At 37.8% G+C, this 17,730-nt stretch overlaps 1 protein-coding gene across 1 annotated transcript in view; it reads left to right on the top strand.

The window, feature by feature from the left end:
- Positions 1 to 303: 303 nt before the first annotated feature.
- eprs1 (glutamyl-prolyl-tRNA synthetase 1) overlaps positions 304 to 17,730 on the top strand; it is a 49,477-nt gene continuing 32,050 nt past the window's right edge. Inside the window, exons 1-10 of the mRNA XM_048600740.1 lie at positions 304 to 492; positions 1,236 to 1,407; positions 3,603 to 3,836; positions 3,976 to 4,060; positions 4,279 to 4,338; positions 5,864 to 5,974; positions 8,591 to 8,727; positions 13,061 to 13,268; positions 15,464 to 15,576; positions 17,579 to 17,693. Of these exons, the coding sequence (XP_048456697.1) occupies positions 321 to 492; positions 1,236 to 1,407; positions 3,603 to 3,836; positions 3,976 to 4,060; positions 4,279 to 4,338; positions 5,864 to 5,974; positions 8,591 to 8,727; positions 13,061 to 13,268; positions 15,464 to 15,576; positions 17,579 to 17,693 (1,407 nt within the window). The 5' untranslated portion in view covers positions 304 to 320. The remainder of the gene's footprint in view (positions 493 to 1,235; positions 1,408 to 3,602; positions 3,837 to 3,975; positions 4,061 to 4,278; positions 4,339 to 5,863; positions 5,975 to 8,590; positions 8,728 to 13,060; positions 13,269 to 15,463; positions 15,577 to 17,578; positions 17,694 to 17,730) is intronic.

Below are 17,730 nucleotides of genomic sequence, written 5' to 3'. Positions count from 1 at the left end.
AAAGAGTGGACTGTACTGAATCTTAAAGATGTTACTTCACTTCTTTGTCAGAAACCTCTGATGTTGCTCTTTCTTTTTGCTTTAGCCTATAGCATATAACTGAATAACTTGGAAGTCTCATTTCTTGTTTGAAACTTTTAAACATTCAACTGTTCAGAAGCCTTTCAAAATAAAGTTCCTTCAGAAATGAGGGAATTAGGATTTTTTTCTGGACCTGCACTTCAGCATAAAACTAAACTTGTTGCATTGTGTTCTAACAAGGAGTTGAATGGTGTATAACATTGACTGCTTTCTCTTAGGTTATACTGGAAGATGTTTCAATGCTACAGATAAAACCTGACCAATTCACCTACACCTCCGATCACTTTGAAATTATAATGCAATATGCTGAGAAAATGATTAGAGATGGGAAGGCTTATGCAGATAACACACCTCCAGATCAAATGAAACAAGAACGTGAGCAAAGGATTGAGTCTAAACACAGGGCAAATTGTGAGTATCATTGAAAATTCTGCTCAGCAATATTTTGAATTGCCTTTATTCACTATTTATAATTCTCTTTCCAACTCTCCTTTTAAATGAAAATGATTCATGCTTGGGTATGATTTCACATGTTGCCTTGAGACAAGATGCTCTGTGTTCCTGAGCTGCTTGACTGCACTGGCTATCATATTTAATTTCATATCAGCCCACGTTTGATTTCTTTCTGCAGTTTCTGACAAACAATGCTGAACACTATTCATGAATAGGAATTGTGACCGTCCGCTGCCAAACCCGATGGCTTTGGAACTTAGTGCTATGACTGTCTAATGAAACATAGGGCTCAGATAACAGCTGGAAGTTTTAAAATTTGCATAGCTCAAAGCCACACTAATAGTTGCTTGTTTAAAGACTTTATTCTGAATGATCATTTATTTTTAAAAATGGCACAAGTAAACAATAAATAGATTTCAGTAAATAGATTCTTGGGAGAAGCGTAAGAATGTTCTGAGTGTGAATAAATGTAAAGCGACATGCTTGAGTGTTGGAATAGCTGAAACCCAGTCATCATCAACTCACTATTCTACCTTATCATGTACAAGTGTTCTTACATGGTATTAAATTTAAAAGCTTATAGATTTCATATGTAAAGGTGACAATAATGGAGGAAAGATTCCTTTTGTATTTATATAGTTGTGTGTTCTTTTAGAATATAAATGTGATGTTTGACATTGCACATAATTTGTTTCTTGCAGCTGTGCAGCAGAACATGAAAATATGGGAAGAGATGAAGTCTGGAACTGAGTATGGGCAAACCTGCTGTTTACGAGCAAAGATTGACATGACTTCCAATAATGGTTGCCTCAGGGACCCCACGATCTATCGATGCAAGAACACGCCACATCCTCGCACAGGGCTCAAATACAAGTGAAGTATATCAGTCAAATTTAGGTTCTGCAAATATCATGCTTGGATTTTTACTGTCATTTTTAAACCTTTTTTAAAAAAAAAAGTCAGATCCTTGTCATGAGACCTCAGTACTGCTGTGGTGTCAGGAAGCACATGCAAGTGTGTTCAGACTAGCACTGACATAGAGCTACAGAGAGGAATATTTATATCCAGTCCGCCTCCGCCGCCTCCTTTACTCATTCCAGCTCCCCACTTACCTGTCTACAGTTGTAGAAATACTGTTAACTGCATATTAAGATTATTGTGTCAAAGGGTGAAATTGATAATGTAGAGTCTATAAATGGCCAGTTGTTTTTGATTTAACCTCTTCAGTTGTCCAATAAGTACCGATCAGCAGATAATTAGCTGAGATTTAATAATTATGGAAGTAGATATCAAGGAAATATTTAAGGTGTCGCAGCTAATTCAGGCAAACACAGTTAAATACAAAATGTGGACAGTGCTGTCAAGCGATGCACTGTTTCTCCCCAAGCTGCTCACAAACCTCATTTCTTAGTGGGGCTCCCCATTAAAATGTATTGGATGGCATAATAATCTTCAGCATGATTTATACAGGCAAAGTTAGAGCTTATCCATTCTGTTTTAAAAGAATTCGTACAGATAGTATGAATTATTAACAAGTACTGTTTCCAGCACTGATTAGTTTTCACAAATGTGGAATCTCATTCCTTCAGATTTTAATATTTATGTTCTGTCTGTCTCTTTGTTCTTTATCCTCAAACTTTCTCTTTCCTCTTTGCTTTCTGTACCTAATTTGAGAATAGAGTGAGAAGGTGGTGGTGGGACAGTGATGCTCTAAGGGTCAAGGTGATCCGAGATAGTGTGATTGGGAATAAAGCTGTGAAGGGATTTGAAAGTGAGGATGAGAATGTTGAAATGGAGATGTTTATTAACGGGGATTCAGTGTAGACCAGGAAATGTTGAATGATCTCGGGCACCTTGTGCATGTAATCTGAGGAATATCCTTGATGTTGTGCTGATCTGAAATGAAATTATGTCATTTCGTTTCTTAGGAAGCTAATTGATATGTTAGATGTTTTTCTCTTCGTTGTGTTAGTTTGAGACTGGTCATTAGTTCCTTCACTATTTACATTTGTTGTTTGGGTGAAATTTTTGCCTTGCTTCTTATTCAGATTTGCACGTTAGATGGTAAAGATTGTTCTATAACTTTTCAATCATGTTAATTTGGGTTACTGGGGAAACTGCGGTCACTCAGGAATTTTTGATTTGAAGTAAGGATTGATATCTCTTCATTTGTTAAGATTGGAGGCTAGTTGTCACAGCAGAGCTGCAGTTTTGATTTCAAGTTCAGAAAGATAAGCTGAAGTATATTATCTCTTGTCCTGTAGAAGGAAGATTTGGTTGGATTAATGTCTGGGAAGATGACTGAATTGAGTTCAATACATATCAATATATAACTTGCAGTTGTCTATAAAATGAGGCCCATTTTCTCCATCCCTCCCTCTGTTTTTGTCTGTCACACTTTTTCTTTTGCTATACGTGGCCTGTGCGTGTCTGTCCCTCTGCTGCTGCTTCTCCTTATAGCAGGCCTGTCCACAGCTGGTAGAGATTTTTAACAATAAAGGAGTGATAAGAGAGAAATTGTGTGAAATAAAACAAAACAAATATTTTGCTGAGTCAGTTAAATTCGCATATTGCTTGGTTGTACTGTCTTCTGATGTGGCTGCACTGAGCCTACTACAAAGTTGTAGGTAACATGATTTGAGGGGTTATCCAGACCCTGGAGGCAGTGAATTGGTGTTTAGGAAAAGGAAACTATGTATAGGGGAGTCATGTGAGATGCAGTTTAACATGCTAGCATTCAGCATCTTCAAAAGATATCTTTGTGGTAAATAGATTATTTAATCACGTGATGCAGCGCTTGCAGATAAACCAGGGCAGGAGGATAGACATCATGAAATGCTTAAGCAAAAACTGATTTAATAGTCAAAATGCATTGTCATGCAGATGCGTTAAAGAAAAGCATGGCTGTTTGTGCTAACAAAATAATAGTATTATTTATATCCTGTAAGGATAAGTTCTGAAAGGCTTTTGCTAAAAACAATCTTGTCATAATTCCTATAATATACTAAAGATTTAATTAATAAATTGAGTGGTAGTAAAATAATTTTCAATTCTTCCTCTTGCTCCAGAATTTATCCAACGTATGACTTTGCATGCCCTATAGTGGACAGCGTTGAAGGTGTCACACATGCACTTAGAACAACAGAATACCATGACCGGGATGAACAGTATTACTGGATTATTGATGCTCTGGAAATTCGAAAACCTTACATATGGGAGTACAGCCGCCTTAATCTAAATAACACTGTACTATCAAAGAGGAAACTAACGTGGTTTGTTAATGAAGGACTTGTGGATGGATGGTAATTTTGCAGCAAAACTGTGAAGCTGATTGTTTTTTCAGTATTGAACATTTACAATTTAAACAAAAAATCTGATTCTGTTACAGAATATCTTACTGTCACAGACTATGAATTGTTTTGTCCACAATTTTTTGTTTAGGGATGATCCTCGCTTCCCAACGGTGCGTGGAGTCCTGCGGAGAGGCATGACTGTTGAGGGATTGAAACAGTTTATTGCTGCTCAAGTGAGTTGAGTGTGAACTTGATGGTTCTCACCATAGGTCTATATATTATTTGTCACGGTTTTCATGATCTTTCTTTGCTCCCCTTTGCCCCCTGAAACCCCCTAATTTTCTTTCGAATCGTACACTATACTTCGCAGCTTGTTTTGTAAAATTGTTGGCAAAAGTATAATGCCTTTTGTGGTCTGCTGCGTTTAAGGTTGTATATATTTTGATTGTAGGGTGGCTCAAGGTCCGTTGTGAACATGGAGTGGGACAAACTCTGGGCTTTTAACAAAAAGGTAAATATGAGTTCATATAATCGTCTTTTGCACCTTGTTCATATCTGTCACTGATATTGCAATATTTTTAAGTTTGAATATATACAAATTACAGCTGAGGAAAATGGAATGTTCTTGTGTCTGGTTACATGGTGACAAATGTATTGTTTTCTGATGCTTTAAATTGTATGGGAAATCCAATTTTGGATGAAACGTTTATCATGGTTGGAATAACATTATGAAAAATACTTAATATTCTTTAACCCAAAATTGTGCAAATTTATTGAATTAAACACAAATTATGCATTACATTTTCTGCTTTTTTCAAGCTGCAAGCTAACTGTAACAAGGTATTACTTAATAATTTTCTGCTTTGACTAGAGTACCTCACAGCTTGAACGGCATGGCAATAATGCATTAGATTCAAGATGTGTGCAAAGCCAGTCTCCTTTTTAACTACTGTTGTGACTGTGGTTTAGCTGGTCGGGTTTTCTGCACATATTGACAGCAAAATGACTATATAGCGTTTTGAATATTTGCTTAGGTAAATTATTGCTCTGTATATTTGGAGCAACCTTTTTAAAGCAGTTTTAAGAATGATTGATTTTTAATTCTACTCCAAACGTAGAAACTTTTTAATTTTTTTTTGCTCCATAGCAAATCTGAATGCGAGTTTATTAGTTGTTAAGCGGACCAACTTTTTGTGCTCCTGTGAATAGATGAGATTTCACATTTGAGTGACTTAAAAGAAACTGATTTTTTATTTTTAAATATAGTAATTGTTATTCTGGTTTGTATTCTTTTTTTAAAGTAATACTATATTGTTTTAATATGTTCTATTCAAAATGCTGTACCATGTGTAATCTAGTATAGATTTTATAACCACAGAATCAGCACTCTATGATGTCCAATGTACAGCACTAAAATACTTTGATGTCCTTTTCTGACAAGAAAAGGAGCACAGTGGAGTATACAAGCTAACTTTGTAAAATTGGCAGCACACAGTAATGAGACTGAGAGATTTAAAGAACGGAGTGCAGAAATACCATTCTAGGACTTTGGCTTCCCAGCTGGAGTCTTAATCTAAACCATTTGAATCTGGCATCTTGTGTTAACTTCTTGCTAACCTTTCCATTTGCTTGTAGTTCTATGCTGCACTTTTCAGCTTTCTCACATCTGTCTTTTCTTATATTAATTTTTAAACACTTTTTGCCTCTCACAAAGGATTGTTTGCGTTGTTGCAGTTAACTGCAAATCAGGATGCGTACAAATTTTAATTGGTCTTTATTTAAAATTAAATTAAACCGTTATAATCCATTTAACCTCTGTGCAGATTTCTGGAAAATAATACCATTTTAAATGAGCTAACAGACCACTTTTCAGAAAATATATCCCAGTTTTCAATGTTTTCTGTTTAACTATGCCGTAATTTAGTTGCAGCAAGCTAAACAATTCTGTGTGCCTTTGTTTGGATATTGCATGCAGGTGAATATGGAGCATCAAGTTATATTATATAGACAAAATGATCCATACATATTTACTTCAGGTTATTGATCCAGTGGCACCTCGGTATACAGCATTATTAAAGGATGCAGTAGTGCCTGTGAATGTGCCAGAGGCCAAGGAAGAGATGAAAGATGTGGCCAAGCATCCTAAGGTAATAAGGTTTGTAAATGGAGAGTGGGGAGTGAAGTACAGAATCTACTTATTTTAACTTTTTTGAAAAATAAACTGAAGAAAAGGAAGTGGAGGATAAAAATCTGATTTTCCTTGTGAGCACACACATGCACATACATACACAGCTCTTTCTTTGTGTCTCTCTCACTCCATTCTCAATTTGATTAATTGCTGCTTAGATGGAATTTTGATACGTTGGAGGCTTTGAAATAGAAAATTCATTTTCAAATTTCTCAGTCAAATGGATCAAGAAATGTAGGAAGGGGAAGACCATGCCTCCTATTGAAATCTGGTTGGTTATTCCACTAGATCATGGCTGATCATCCATGTAAATGCCACTTTCCTGCAGTATCTCCATATCCCTTGATGTTAGTCTATAGAAATCTTATTCATTTCTTGAACATGCTCAATGATTGAGCTTCCACAACCCTTTGGTGTGGAGAATTCCAAACATTCACCACACTGAGTAAAGAAATCTCTCCTCAATAGGACACCTGGAAAGTCACAAAGCAGTCTGTTGGAGTGTGCAAGGTTTCATGAAGAGTCAATCATGTTTGACTAATTTGTAGAATTCTTCAAAGATATAACAAGCAAAATGGACCATGGGAGTCCTGTGGATGTAGTATACAAGGTGCCACACAAAAGATTAATACACAAGGTAAAATGGCAGTGTTATGGATAATATATTGGCTCGCATAGGGGATTAGTTGACCAACAGAAAGCAAACTCTTAGGATAAGAGTTTTTTTGGATAGGCAACCTGTAACTTGTAGGCTGCCAAAGGGTTCGGTCTTTGGGCCCAAACTATTTACAATTTCTTTTAATTACTTGATTTGCAGGCATAGCTAAACTTGCGGTTGAAATGAAAATAAGCTGCAATTAAGAAATAAGAAATTTTCAAATGGATATGCATGGGTTGGATGAATGATCGGAAGTTGTTGATTGTATTTAATGTGGATAAGTGTGAGGTCACTGTGGTTTGAAGAAGGAAAAGGCAACGTCTTATCTAAATGGAGAGAAACTTCAGAGTGCTTCATTGCAGAGGGAACTGGGTGTCCTTGTGCATCAATAAGGAGGGCAAATGGAATTTTAAGTCTTATTGCTAAAGAAAGAGAGTATAAAAGAAGGGAAGTGTTGTTGCATCTGTACAAGGCATGGAGTACTGCATATAGTTTTGGTCCCCTTACTTGAAGGAGGAAACTGCAGTAATTCAGAGAAGGTTCACTAGATAAATTCCAGAGATGACAGGTATGTGTTATGAGATTGAGCAGTTAAGGCCTATACTCGCTAGAGTTTAGAAGAATAAAATATTTAATTGAAGTATATAAGATGCTAAAGGGGATTGACAAAGTAGATGTAGAGTGAATGCCCCACAAAGGAAGATAATCTAGAACAAGAGGTGGTCATTTTAGGCTAAGGGTTGGCAGATTTACAACTGAGGTAAGGAGGAATTAATTCTCTTAAATGGTCTTGAATCTATGGAAATTTGTATTGGCTTTATTGCCACATGTACTCAAATGAGTACAGGGAAAAGTTTATAAGTAACCACTTACAGTGCCATCTTAGGTACAAAGATACAGCTTCTGGAATTCACTCCTCCAGGGTATAGTGGATGCTGGGACACTGAATAAATTTGAGGATATAGATGAACAGATTTTGAATTAGTAATGAATTAAATGGTTATGGGGAGAGAGCAGGAAAAGTAGAGTTGAGGCAGAGATGAGATCAGCCATGATTGTATTAAATGGCAGGCAAGAGTCAAGGGACTGAATTACCTGCTCTTGTTCCTAGTTCTTGTGTTCATACCAGTCGTAGGTGGCCTAGGCCTTATCCTGAAATAGTGTCCTTTTATTTGAGACTCAGTAGTCAGGGAAACATCCTATATGCATCCACCCTGTCATGCCCTTTAAGAATTTTGTAAGTTTCAATGAGGTTAATCCTCATTCCTCGAAACACAAAGGAATAAAGATGGTCTCCTCAATCTGTTTTCATAAAACAATCCTGTTGTCTGAGCAGTTACTTTAGAAAACCTCTGTGCATGCCCTTTGTAGCAAGTATATCTCTCCTTAACTAAGAGGACCAAAACTATGCATGGTATGCCAGGTGTGGTCTCAAAAAGGCTCTATACAGCAACAGCATTTTGTACTCCAGTCCTTTTGTGATGAAGGCTAACATACCACACGCCTGTCTAATTGTTGTTTGCACCTACATATTAGCTTTTAGGGATTCTTCAACAAGGACAACTTGGGCCACCCCATTTCCCATCCTCTCATCGTAAGCACTTCTATCTCTTTGGACTCTAGATGTGTGTTGAGAAAATCCAAGGCTTAGTATTAGCATTGAAACATGCTAAGTTTGAACTGGTATTTTAGTTTACCTTTGCTGAAATCCACAATGAATGTGTAGTTTTAGATTGTTTTGTAGTGCAGGTTGAATCTGTGAAATCCATACTGATTAGTAAACAAGGTTTTGTGAATGTATAGTACTTACAAACCATGACGTAAATGCAAGTGTAATACAGCTGTATTTATTTTCCTTCTACTTATTAGTGTTTCTCCTTCCCTTTCAACCAAACCCCTTTTTGTTTTTGTTGCCAGAATCTGGCTATAGGGCTGAAGCCTGTGTGGTATGGACCGAAAGTACTAATTGAAGGAGCAGATGCAGAAACTTTCACAGAAGGAGAAATGGTGACATTTATTAATTGGGGTAACATCAACATCACTAAAATTAACAGGTGAGAAAATATTTTTGTAGTAGAAGATTTCTGGCTGTTATTCTTTGAAAGCCAAACAATGTGACAGATGTGAAGTTGATTAATAATTTATTGCTTTTTCTTGGAAATTTTGGGTTCTGAAGTGGAGAGATTCATATATAGCTTTAAGATTGATTTGTATTTCCATTATGTGTACTAAGAAGGGGATTTTTAGTTCCATTTTTTTGATTTCTGAAAGATGTGACAGGTCTGGAATTACATGTACGTAAAAGGCTTTTAAGAAAAATCATTGAGGCAAACATTTCAATGCTCTATACTACAATGTTTTATAGAGAAAACCAAAGGCGCTGTTGCCTATCTGCAAATTGTCCTATGACACGGGATGATCAAGACAGAAAAGTTATTTTAGAAAGACAGCGCTATTCAGAGGGTCAGAGAGAGTGTGCACGTTTCTCTTCGAGAAGCAGGCCATTCAGGGAAACAAAAGGCCCATGCAGTAGAGTTTTTAGCAAACTCAAAAACTGTGCAGAAAACAAGACCTGAGTGGCTTAAACGTCAAAGAGAAACTCCAGAAAAAAGAAGCTTTTAAGATTTCAATGGAGGTAGAAGATAGCAGTTTGGTTGATTTTTGCTTCAGCAAAGTAGCTGATTAGCTAGTATTTCTAGGCTTTTTAAAATGAAAGTAACACACAGTTTTCAGTTTGTTTTGAATCTCCGGTCTTTTTTCTTTAAAAATCATGTGTTAGGTGTAAAATTGATAATAGTGCCTTAAAAGGGAAATAATACAGTAAATTGTATAGAGCAGGGATATTAGCAATTTTAATGAATAACTCAATATTGCAGAGGTGATGGTTGGATGATGTGTTGCAGTTGCAGCTTGTGGGAGCTGCTGGACATCAAGGTGACCCACAGTGGACAAATCTGTGGCAACTGTTTGCAGCTCAAACAACTTCATTTCAGAGTTGAGGATCTGGAGCTTGAACTGCTGACGTTGTGTCCAAGTCAGGAAGGGGGAAACTTACCTGGACACTTTGCTGCAACAAGCAGTCCCACCCTTTAAAATTAGTTAAATCAGATTTGGTCTATGATAGAGGACAGAAGGGTGTGATTGTAGGTAAGGCAGGTATAGGGTCTCGAGGAGCTTCAATCCTCGTAACTGTCTAACAGCAACCAGGTTCTTGCAACTTGAGTGGATGAGAGTGGGGACTATACAGGTAATGAGCAACTTGCCCACAACATCATAGTACAGGGAGCCATTCAAATGGGGATAGAAAATAGGAATAAAGTAGTTGTAGGGGACAGTATAATTAAGGGGATAGATATTGGTCTATTACAACTGTCATTGTAAGTTCTGAAAGCTGTGGTGCTTCCCTGGTGTCAGGGCTATCTCCTTGAAGCTGGAGAGGAACTTGGAGTGAGAAGGGAGGGATTCAGTTATTGTTATCCATGTTGGTATTAACAATGTTGATCAGATTGGAAAACAGGTTCTGCTGAAAGATTTTTGACCAGTTAAGAGCTAAATTAAAACGCAGAGCCTCTAAGGTGATAATCTCAGAGTTACTACTTAGCCATGGGCAAATTGGCAGAGGGTAACTGGAGTAAAAGAGATAAATGCATGCCTTTAAAGACTGATGTGTGACGAATAGGTTTCGGTTCATGGGGCATTGGCACCTGTACTGGGGTAAAAGGTAAAGGCTCTGATCAGATGAGCTTCATGTGAACTGTATTTGGACTAGTATCCTGGCAAGTCAAATAATCTAGGGTTGTAGAGAGGACTTCAAACTAATAAGTGGGGAGGGGGTGTTCAGGAGAGGAAAAACATAGGCTTGCATAACAAAATGATATGATGTCACTGCAGGGCAACTATTTTGACAGTGATATCCAGAGTGGGACAGGAAGGGACAGAGTATACAAACATAATAAGACAGCAAACAAGGACTAAAGGGGAGCAAAATAAAAGAAAACAAAATTAATGGCGCTTTACCCAAATGCACTTAGTTTTTTTGAACAAAGTAAATGGATTAATGTCATAAATAGAGGTTAATGGGTATGATTGTATAGTGATTATAGTGACATGATTGCAAGGACATTAAAGTGGCAACTAAACATTCAGGAGTGAACTTATGAAAACAGGAAGAGGTTGTGGCTTGCCTTTGATGATTAGAGACAGCATCAAGAAATGATCTTGGATCAGAAAGTGTTGAATTTGTATGGGTAGAGGTAAGAAACATTAAGGAGAAGACAATATGTTGTAGATCCATGCAGGGATTGGGCTAATTTGAATCTGTTAAAGTGTAATGGGGCAAGTTTAATAAATGATCTGGAATTGAGAGATTACCTAAGGGGGAAGTGACCTTCGTATAGTAGATTTCATCACTCATGCTGAGTGAGAAATTTGAGTCAGGATTAACAGTGCTAACATTAAAGAAGGGCACTTACATGGAATGAGGACAGAGTTGGTTCAACTGGATTGAGAAAAGGGATGATTTAAAAAAAAAAAGTGGTTGAGCAGTGGTGTGTGTTGTTTTTTAAGAAAGAAGTTCATGTGTCTAAATACCAGTAGGTCCCTGCACCTGATGAGCTGCATCCTAGGATTTTAAAGAAAGTTGATAGAGTTGATTGATGCATTGGTAGTTAATCTTCCAAGAATCCTCTGGACAAGTCTTGGAGGATTGGTAAACTGACAACATAATCATTGAGGCGGGCACAACTTATTCCTCCCTTATTCAAAAACAAGTCACTATAGGCCATCTGTCATGAGCATCTCAACATCTGTCATTGGGCTAATATTAGATTCTATTATTAAGGATATAATAACAGAGCATTTAAAAACAAACAAAGAGTCCATATGACTTAATTAAGAGGGAATTGTCTGACAAATTTCTTAAAGCTTTTTGAGGAGCTAACGAGCAGAATAGATAAAGGGTAACATTTGGGTTTCCAAAAGGCATTCAATAAGTCACTGTGCATAAGGTGACTTAAGTTCAGAATCCATGGTGTTGGGGGGTAGTACACTAGCATAGATAGAAGATTGGCTTACTAAAGAAGAATAAGTTGGAATAAAGTGGCATCTTCAGAATGGCGGCCTGAACCAGTGAAGTGCCACATTGATCAGTTCTGGAGTTAAACCACATTATACAATGTATATTGATGACTTGGATGAGGGAAATGAATGTACTATAACCAAGTTTACAGATGACACCAAAAATAGGTAGGAAGGCAAGTAGGGAGGATGACACAATGAGTCTACACAGGGATGTAGACAGGTTAATTGAGTAGGCAAAAACTTAGTGCATAATGTGGGAAGATGTGAGCTAATGCACTTTGGCAGAATAGGAGATATGAATATTATTTAAATGGGTACAGAGTGCAGAAAGCTGAAACAGTGTGTGCTTTGGAATTCTAGTGCATGAATCACAAAAATCAAGCGTCCTAGTTCAGTGGGTAGTAGGGAGGGCAAATAGGATATTGGCCTGTATGTCCGGGAAATTGGCCTATAAAATAGGGAGGTCTTGCTAAAACTATGCAAGGTAGCAGTCAGACCACAACTGAAATACTATGAACAATTTGGTCCCTTATCTAAGAAAATATGTATTTGCATTAGAGGCAGTCCTCAGAAGGCCTACTGGGTTAGGAGGGATTTTCTTAGGAGGAGATGTTGAGTGGTTTGGGCATGTACTTTTTGTTTCTCCTTGTGAGAGAGCTTAGGACCAGAGGACCAAAATCTCTAAGTAAAAAAAGTGACCAGTCAAAACAGATGACGAATTTTTTTCCTGAGGGTGGTCAAGGCTATGTCGGTAAGTATATTCAAGGTCAGAAATCACATGACACCAGGTTATAGGACACCAGGCTTATTTGAAAACACAAGCTTTCGGAGTCTTACTCCTTCAGGTGTTAGACTTCGAAAGCTTGTGTTTTCAAATAAACCTGGTGGACTATAATCTGGTGTCGTGTGATTTCTGACCTTGTCCACCCCAGTCCAACACCGGCACCTCCACATCCAGTATATTCAAGGCTGATATAAACATGTATCTAATTATTAAGGGAATCCAGCCTTATGTGAATAAAGCAGGAAAGTGGATTTGAGGATTATTAGGTCAGTCATTATTACATTGAATGGTGGAATGGACTCGATAGGCTAAATGGCCTACTTCTGCACCTCTAATGACCAATAAACTTTTTTTGTTAAAAATACGTTAGCAGCCTCTTGTGAATATGTTCTGTGATTGATCAACACGACGGCCAAATGTCAAAAATAAAACTTGCGGTCTATCAAGCCAGGTTTTGCTCTAGGATTTGATTTGTCCAGTATTACTATCAGCTGAAATTTATTAAAATAAATTTTTATTTATAGAAATCCCAGAGGAAAGATTACATCGCTTGAGGCTAAATTAAATCTAGACAACAAGGATTATAAAAAGACAACAAAGATTACATGGTTAACTGAACATCCACAAGCTCCATTGGTTCCCACAGTATGTGTATACTATGAGCATCTAATCAGCAAAGCTGTGATTGGCAAGGATGAAGATTTCAAGGAATATGTTAATCGAAACAGCAAGGTATATTTGTTTGTAGTGAACGCTTAGTTATAGTTCTCTCAGTTTTTAAGGCAAGATGTTCGGTTAAAATTATATTAAATGTTTGTTAAAAACTTAAGACACCAGGAATTACAGAGCAATTGTCATGAAATCCAATTCCCTTAATCAAACCTACCTTTTAAATAAGAGTTTACAAGCATTTGATTATGTCTAAAATTACAAAAGTAAGATTATTACTGATTCATAACTTCTTCTGTGGATATTAGGATCTAGTTTACAAGATTTCAAGCCATATTTCAAACTGCCCACTGGCTACATTGGTACAGACTTAGTACATAAGGATAGGTGGTGGCTTAAGTGGTTTTTCCACTGGACTGAAAGAGAACAAAGAATAGTACATCGCAGGAGCAGGCCATTCGGCTTACCAAGTCTGTGCCAATATGTGATGCCTTTCTTAAGTAAAAAGCTTTTGCCTCTACACTGTCAGTATCCCCCTCTTCTCTGTCTATTCATGTATCTGTCAAGGTGCCTCTTTAAACTCAGACTAACAGGTCCAAATCCCTGTTTGGTGAAATGTGGAATTTTAACTGGGTTAATAAATCTTGAGTTAAAAGCTAGTCTAATGGTGAAACCACTGTCAATCGTCATATGAACTCTCATTGACTAATGGAAATCTGTTGTCTTCCTGTGGTCTGGCCCGCATGAGACAGTAATTCTTCTGTATCTAAACCAATACAATCTGGACAAAAGGACCTGTGAACTGGAAATGACAATGGTGCACACATGGCCGTGTAAACCTGCAAAGTCCTCCTCCCCCTAACATCTGGGACATTTGTCCTAAACTGGGATAGCTGTCCCACAACTTAATTGAGGAGCAATGTGATGTAGTCATTTTCCTTGAAAACAATGTCCTAGACACCAGTGTCACCACTAGAGGTGGTAGCACAGTGGTATGCAGTCGCGAAGGAGTTGCCCTGGGAGTCTTCTACAATGACTCTGACCCCCTAGAGATTTCATGTCATGAGGTCAAATGTGGGCAAGGAAACCTGATTACTGCCTACCTCAGCTGATGAATCAGTTCTCTTTGTTGTTGTACACCACTCGATGGATACACTTGTGTTTTGGAAATCTAAGTTAAACATTTGGGATTGTCTCTGTTTTAAAAGCTAATACTCATAATTGCGAGCAAGAGGAAGTCACCCAGAGTTCCTGAGAAACTCCACGGATAGTTTGGGGGAGAACTTGCCAGAATGACTGGAACAAAAGCAGTTGCTGGAAAAGCTCAGCAGGTCTGGCAGCATCCGTGAACGAGAAAGCAGTGTTAACATTTCGGGTCTGGTGACCCTTCCTTAGAACTTGCCAGAATGACTCTTGTTTTTCAGTCTATACTGGGAAGTCATTTGAGAGAGAAGTATATATCAAGTTCCGCAGTGTTGAGAAGTCTTTTGATGAAGTAACATGTGCCAAGCAGTGTACCTAAGAAAAGCTTATTTTAAGATAATTTTATTGCTGTAAAAAGTTATTATTAATCCTTGACTGGATTGTTAGATACAGTCAGTGGAAAAGTAGTGAAGATTTTGACATTTTAAAAAAAAATGAAGCTGCATCAGGGGTGGCATAGGACTGGAAGAAAACTTAGTTAGAAGTATAATAATAAACAAGAGTTATTTACTGTTCCAGAAGATGAATTGGAATTTTAATTACTTCAAGGCCATTGGATCTATGAAAAAATCACTCTTCCCTCATCCCTGGAAATAAGCTGGACTGGGTCTTGCTAGATGTACAATATCTGATGGTCTTAGAGTTGCAACGATGTTTGTCTGATGCACTGATTCTGATATAAACAGCTATTGATTCTGCTCAAGCAAGAAAGAGTATTTAGGTTATTTGTGCTATGTGTTTAAAAATCAAAGTATCTGTGTTATAACAAAACAGGTTTTGTTTTCTTTGTCTTCGTTTCTATTGTTTCACAAATATGCAATGTTGTTTTTAGGAAACCATCAGTTTCCTGTCAGGGATCTGACTTATCCGGTAATAACATTAACTGGGCATTACTCCGTAACAGTTGGGGCCACTAGATCATCAAAATTGAGTGACTTGCTTATTACTAGTTTTTTTTTCCCCTTAACTTCAAATCTTAAGTTTTTGTTGTTGTTTAACACTGGGAATAGCTTGCTTGGTTGGTTTAATTGGCAAGAAAATATTTTCTTTTTCAGCAAGAAGAACTAATGCTGGGTGATCCTTGCCTTAAAGAGCTTAAAAAAGGAGACATCATCCAACTACAAAGAAGAGGATTTTTTACCTGCGACCAGCCATATGAACCAGTTAGGTAAGCAATTCCCATCATCTACTTTTGAGAGAGGAGAATATGTTGACTGAAAGAATGACAAAAGCTTTCCAGTTTACGGATTTTCTGAACCTGGATGCATGATTGAGATGCACACTGGGACCTTGCAGAAGTTAGACTCGTTGATCTATGTGGCAGTTGCCCGGCAGGTTTACAGTTTTGATGGGCAATTCTCCCCACAATTACCATGCAAAAATGGCTCCCACTGTGAACTAGAGTCAGACTTCAGACAGGTCTTGTGTATGGAGTTGAATAATTATCGAAAAAATGTTGGGCAGAAAAATCCTCATCCACTTCTTTATCTCAGTCACTCTCACTAACCTCTGCCTAACTCTCACTAACCTAACTACCTCCCCATGACTACAACCCCTGCAGCCTTCTGAACCAACTCGCCTTACCCACTGGCTGCCCTGAACCCCTGCCACCCCTGACTCTGGAACCCCTGTCTCCACATCCCTGGTCACTCTATCCAGTATGAACGTGGGTGAATGGATATTTAAACTTTGCTCACAGCAGTATAAAAAGTGGTTGTGGCTTCTTTGCTGCTCTGATTTTTGCACTGAGGAAGTTCTTTTGATTGCTGTCTTGGAACATGAATTTCTTTTTTGATGGATCCAGCAAAGTGCACTGTTTTCTGATTGATCAGAGTCAGGTGGAGTTGTTCCATTGCTGATTGGAAGATTTGGCCTTATGTTTCATTAACCATGTAACTGATGTTAATTCAGGCTTAACACACGGTAAAAAATGTTTAATCAAATTTTTCCCATCAATGATAAAACCAAATAAGAGCAAAGTACTGCACAGTGGGGATCTGAAATTAAAACGGAACTGCTGGAGAAACTCTGCACAGGCAGTATCCGAGTAGAAAGAAAACAGGGTCATAGATTCATATAGCATGGAAACAGACCTTTTTTGATCCAATTTGTGCATATCAATCAGGTTTCCTAAACTGAACTAGTCCTATTTGCCTGCATTTGGCCCATATTCCTCTAGCCTTTCCTTTCTACAACCTGTCCAGATGTTTTTTAGATGTTGTAATTGTACTCTCTTCCACCACTTCCTCAGGCAGCTCATTCCATATAAGCATCACCCTCTGTGTGAAAGCGTTGCACCTCGCGTCCCTTTTAAATCTTTCCCCTCTTAACTAGAGGGCATAGGTTTAAGGTTTGAACTCCCCTACCCTAGGGAAAAGACCATGGCTATTCACCTTATCTATGCCCATCATGAACTTATAAATCTCTATAAGGTTACAACTCAGCCTCCAGTGCTCCAGAGAAAAAGGTTGCAGCCTATCCAGCCCTCCTTATGACTCAAACCTTCCAGTCTCAGTAACATCCTTATAAATCCTCTTTTGCACCCTTTCCAGTTTAATAGCCCTGCTGTAGGAAGGATGTTACCAGAATTGTATGCAATACTTCAAATGTGGCATTACCAATGCTTTGTACAGCTGTAAAATGATGTCCCAGCTCCTGCGTTCATTGGTCACAGCACTGAGCACAAGTGTACACACGCCATCCTCACTACCCTGTCTGCCTGTGACCAACTTTCAAGGAACTAGAGTCCAAAATGAAACCCCCTTCTTTCTTTAACTTTTATTTCTTTCTCTATGAATGCTGCCAGAGCTGTTGAGTTCCTCCAGCATCCTGTTTTCATTAATGATAAAATTAAACTTGTACGAACAGTAAGGGCTTGTTGCATTTTTTCTCGTTAAGTTCTCCATCTACCACATTTTTCATGTGAAAGCGATGAAGGTGTCTAGAATATGGCAGATTATTCAATTAAATATTGATCTACAGCATTGACAAACGTTGAGACATCTGTATGAAGCACTGTTTTGATTTCCATATTTGGGACCAGTTCAACGCAAGAATGTTATACAATGAGATTTCCATGTTCGAAGAAGCTGTATTTGTAGCTTTTTAAGCTAAGTCTTTGGCTCAAAATTTATTTAATACTAACCCTGTACCCTCCTGTCTTGATTTAGTCCATATAGTTGCAAAGAGTCACCTTGTGTTTTGATCTACATCCCTGATGGTCATACCAAGGAAATGCCAACATCTGGTTCCAAGGAGAAGAGTAAACATGATGCAGTTAATGTGGTAAGATTAGCTTTTGAATAAAATTGAGCATCTGTTA

Source organism: Rhincodon typus, chromosome 9 (genome assembly GCF_021869965.1).
Source record: "Rhincodon typus isolate 14 chromosome 9, sRhiTyp1.1, whole genome shotgun sequence".
NCBI lineage: Eukaryota > Metazoa > Chordata > Chondrichthyes > Orectolobiformes > Rhincodontidae > Rhincodon > Rhincodon typus.
Note: the sequence above shows the minus strand (reverse complement) of the source record. Positions and strands in the feature narration are given on the sequence as shown.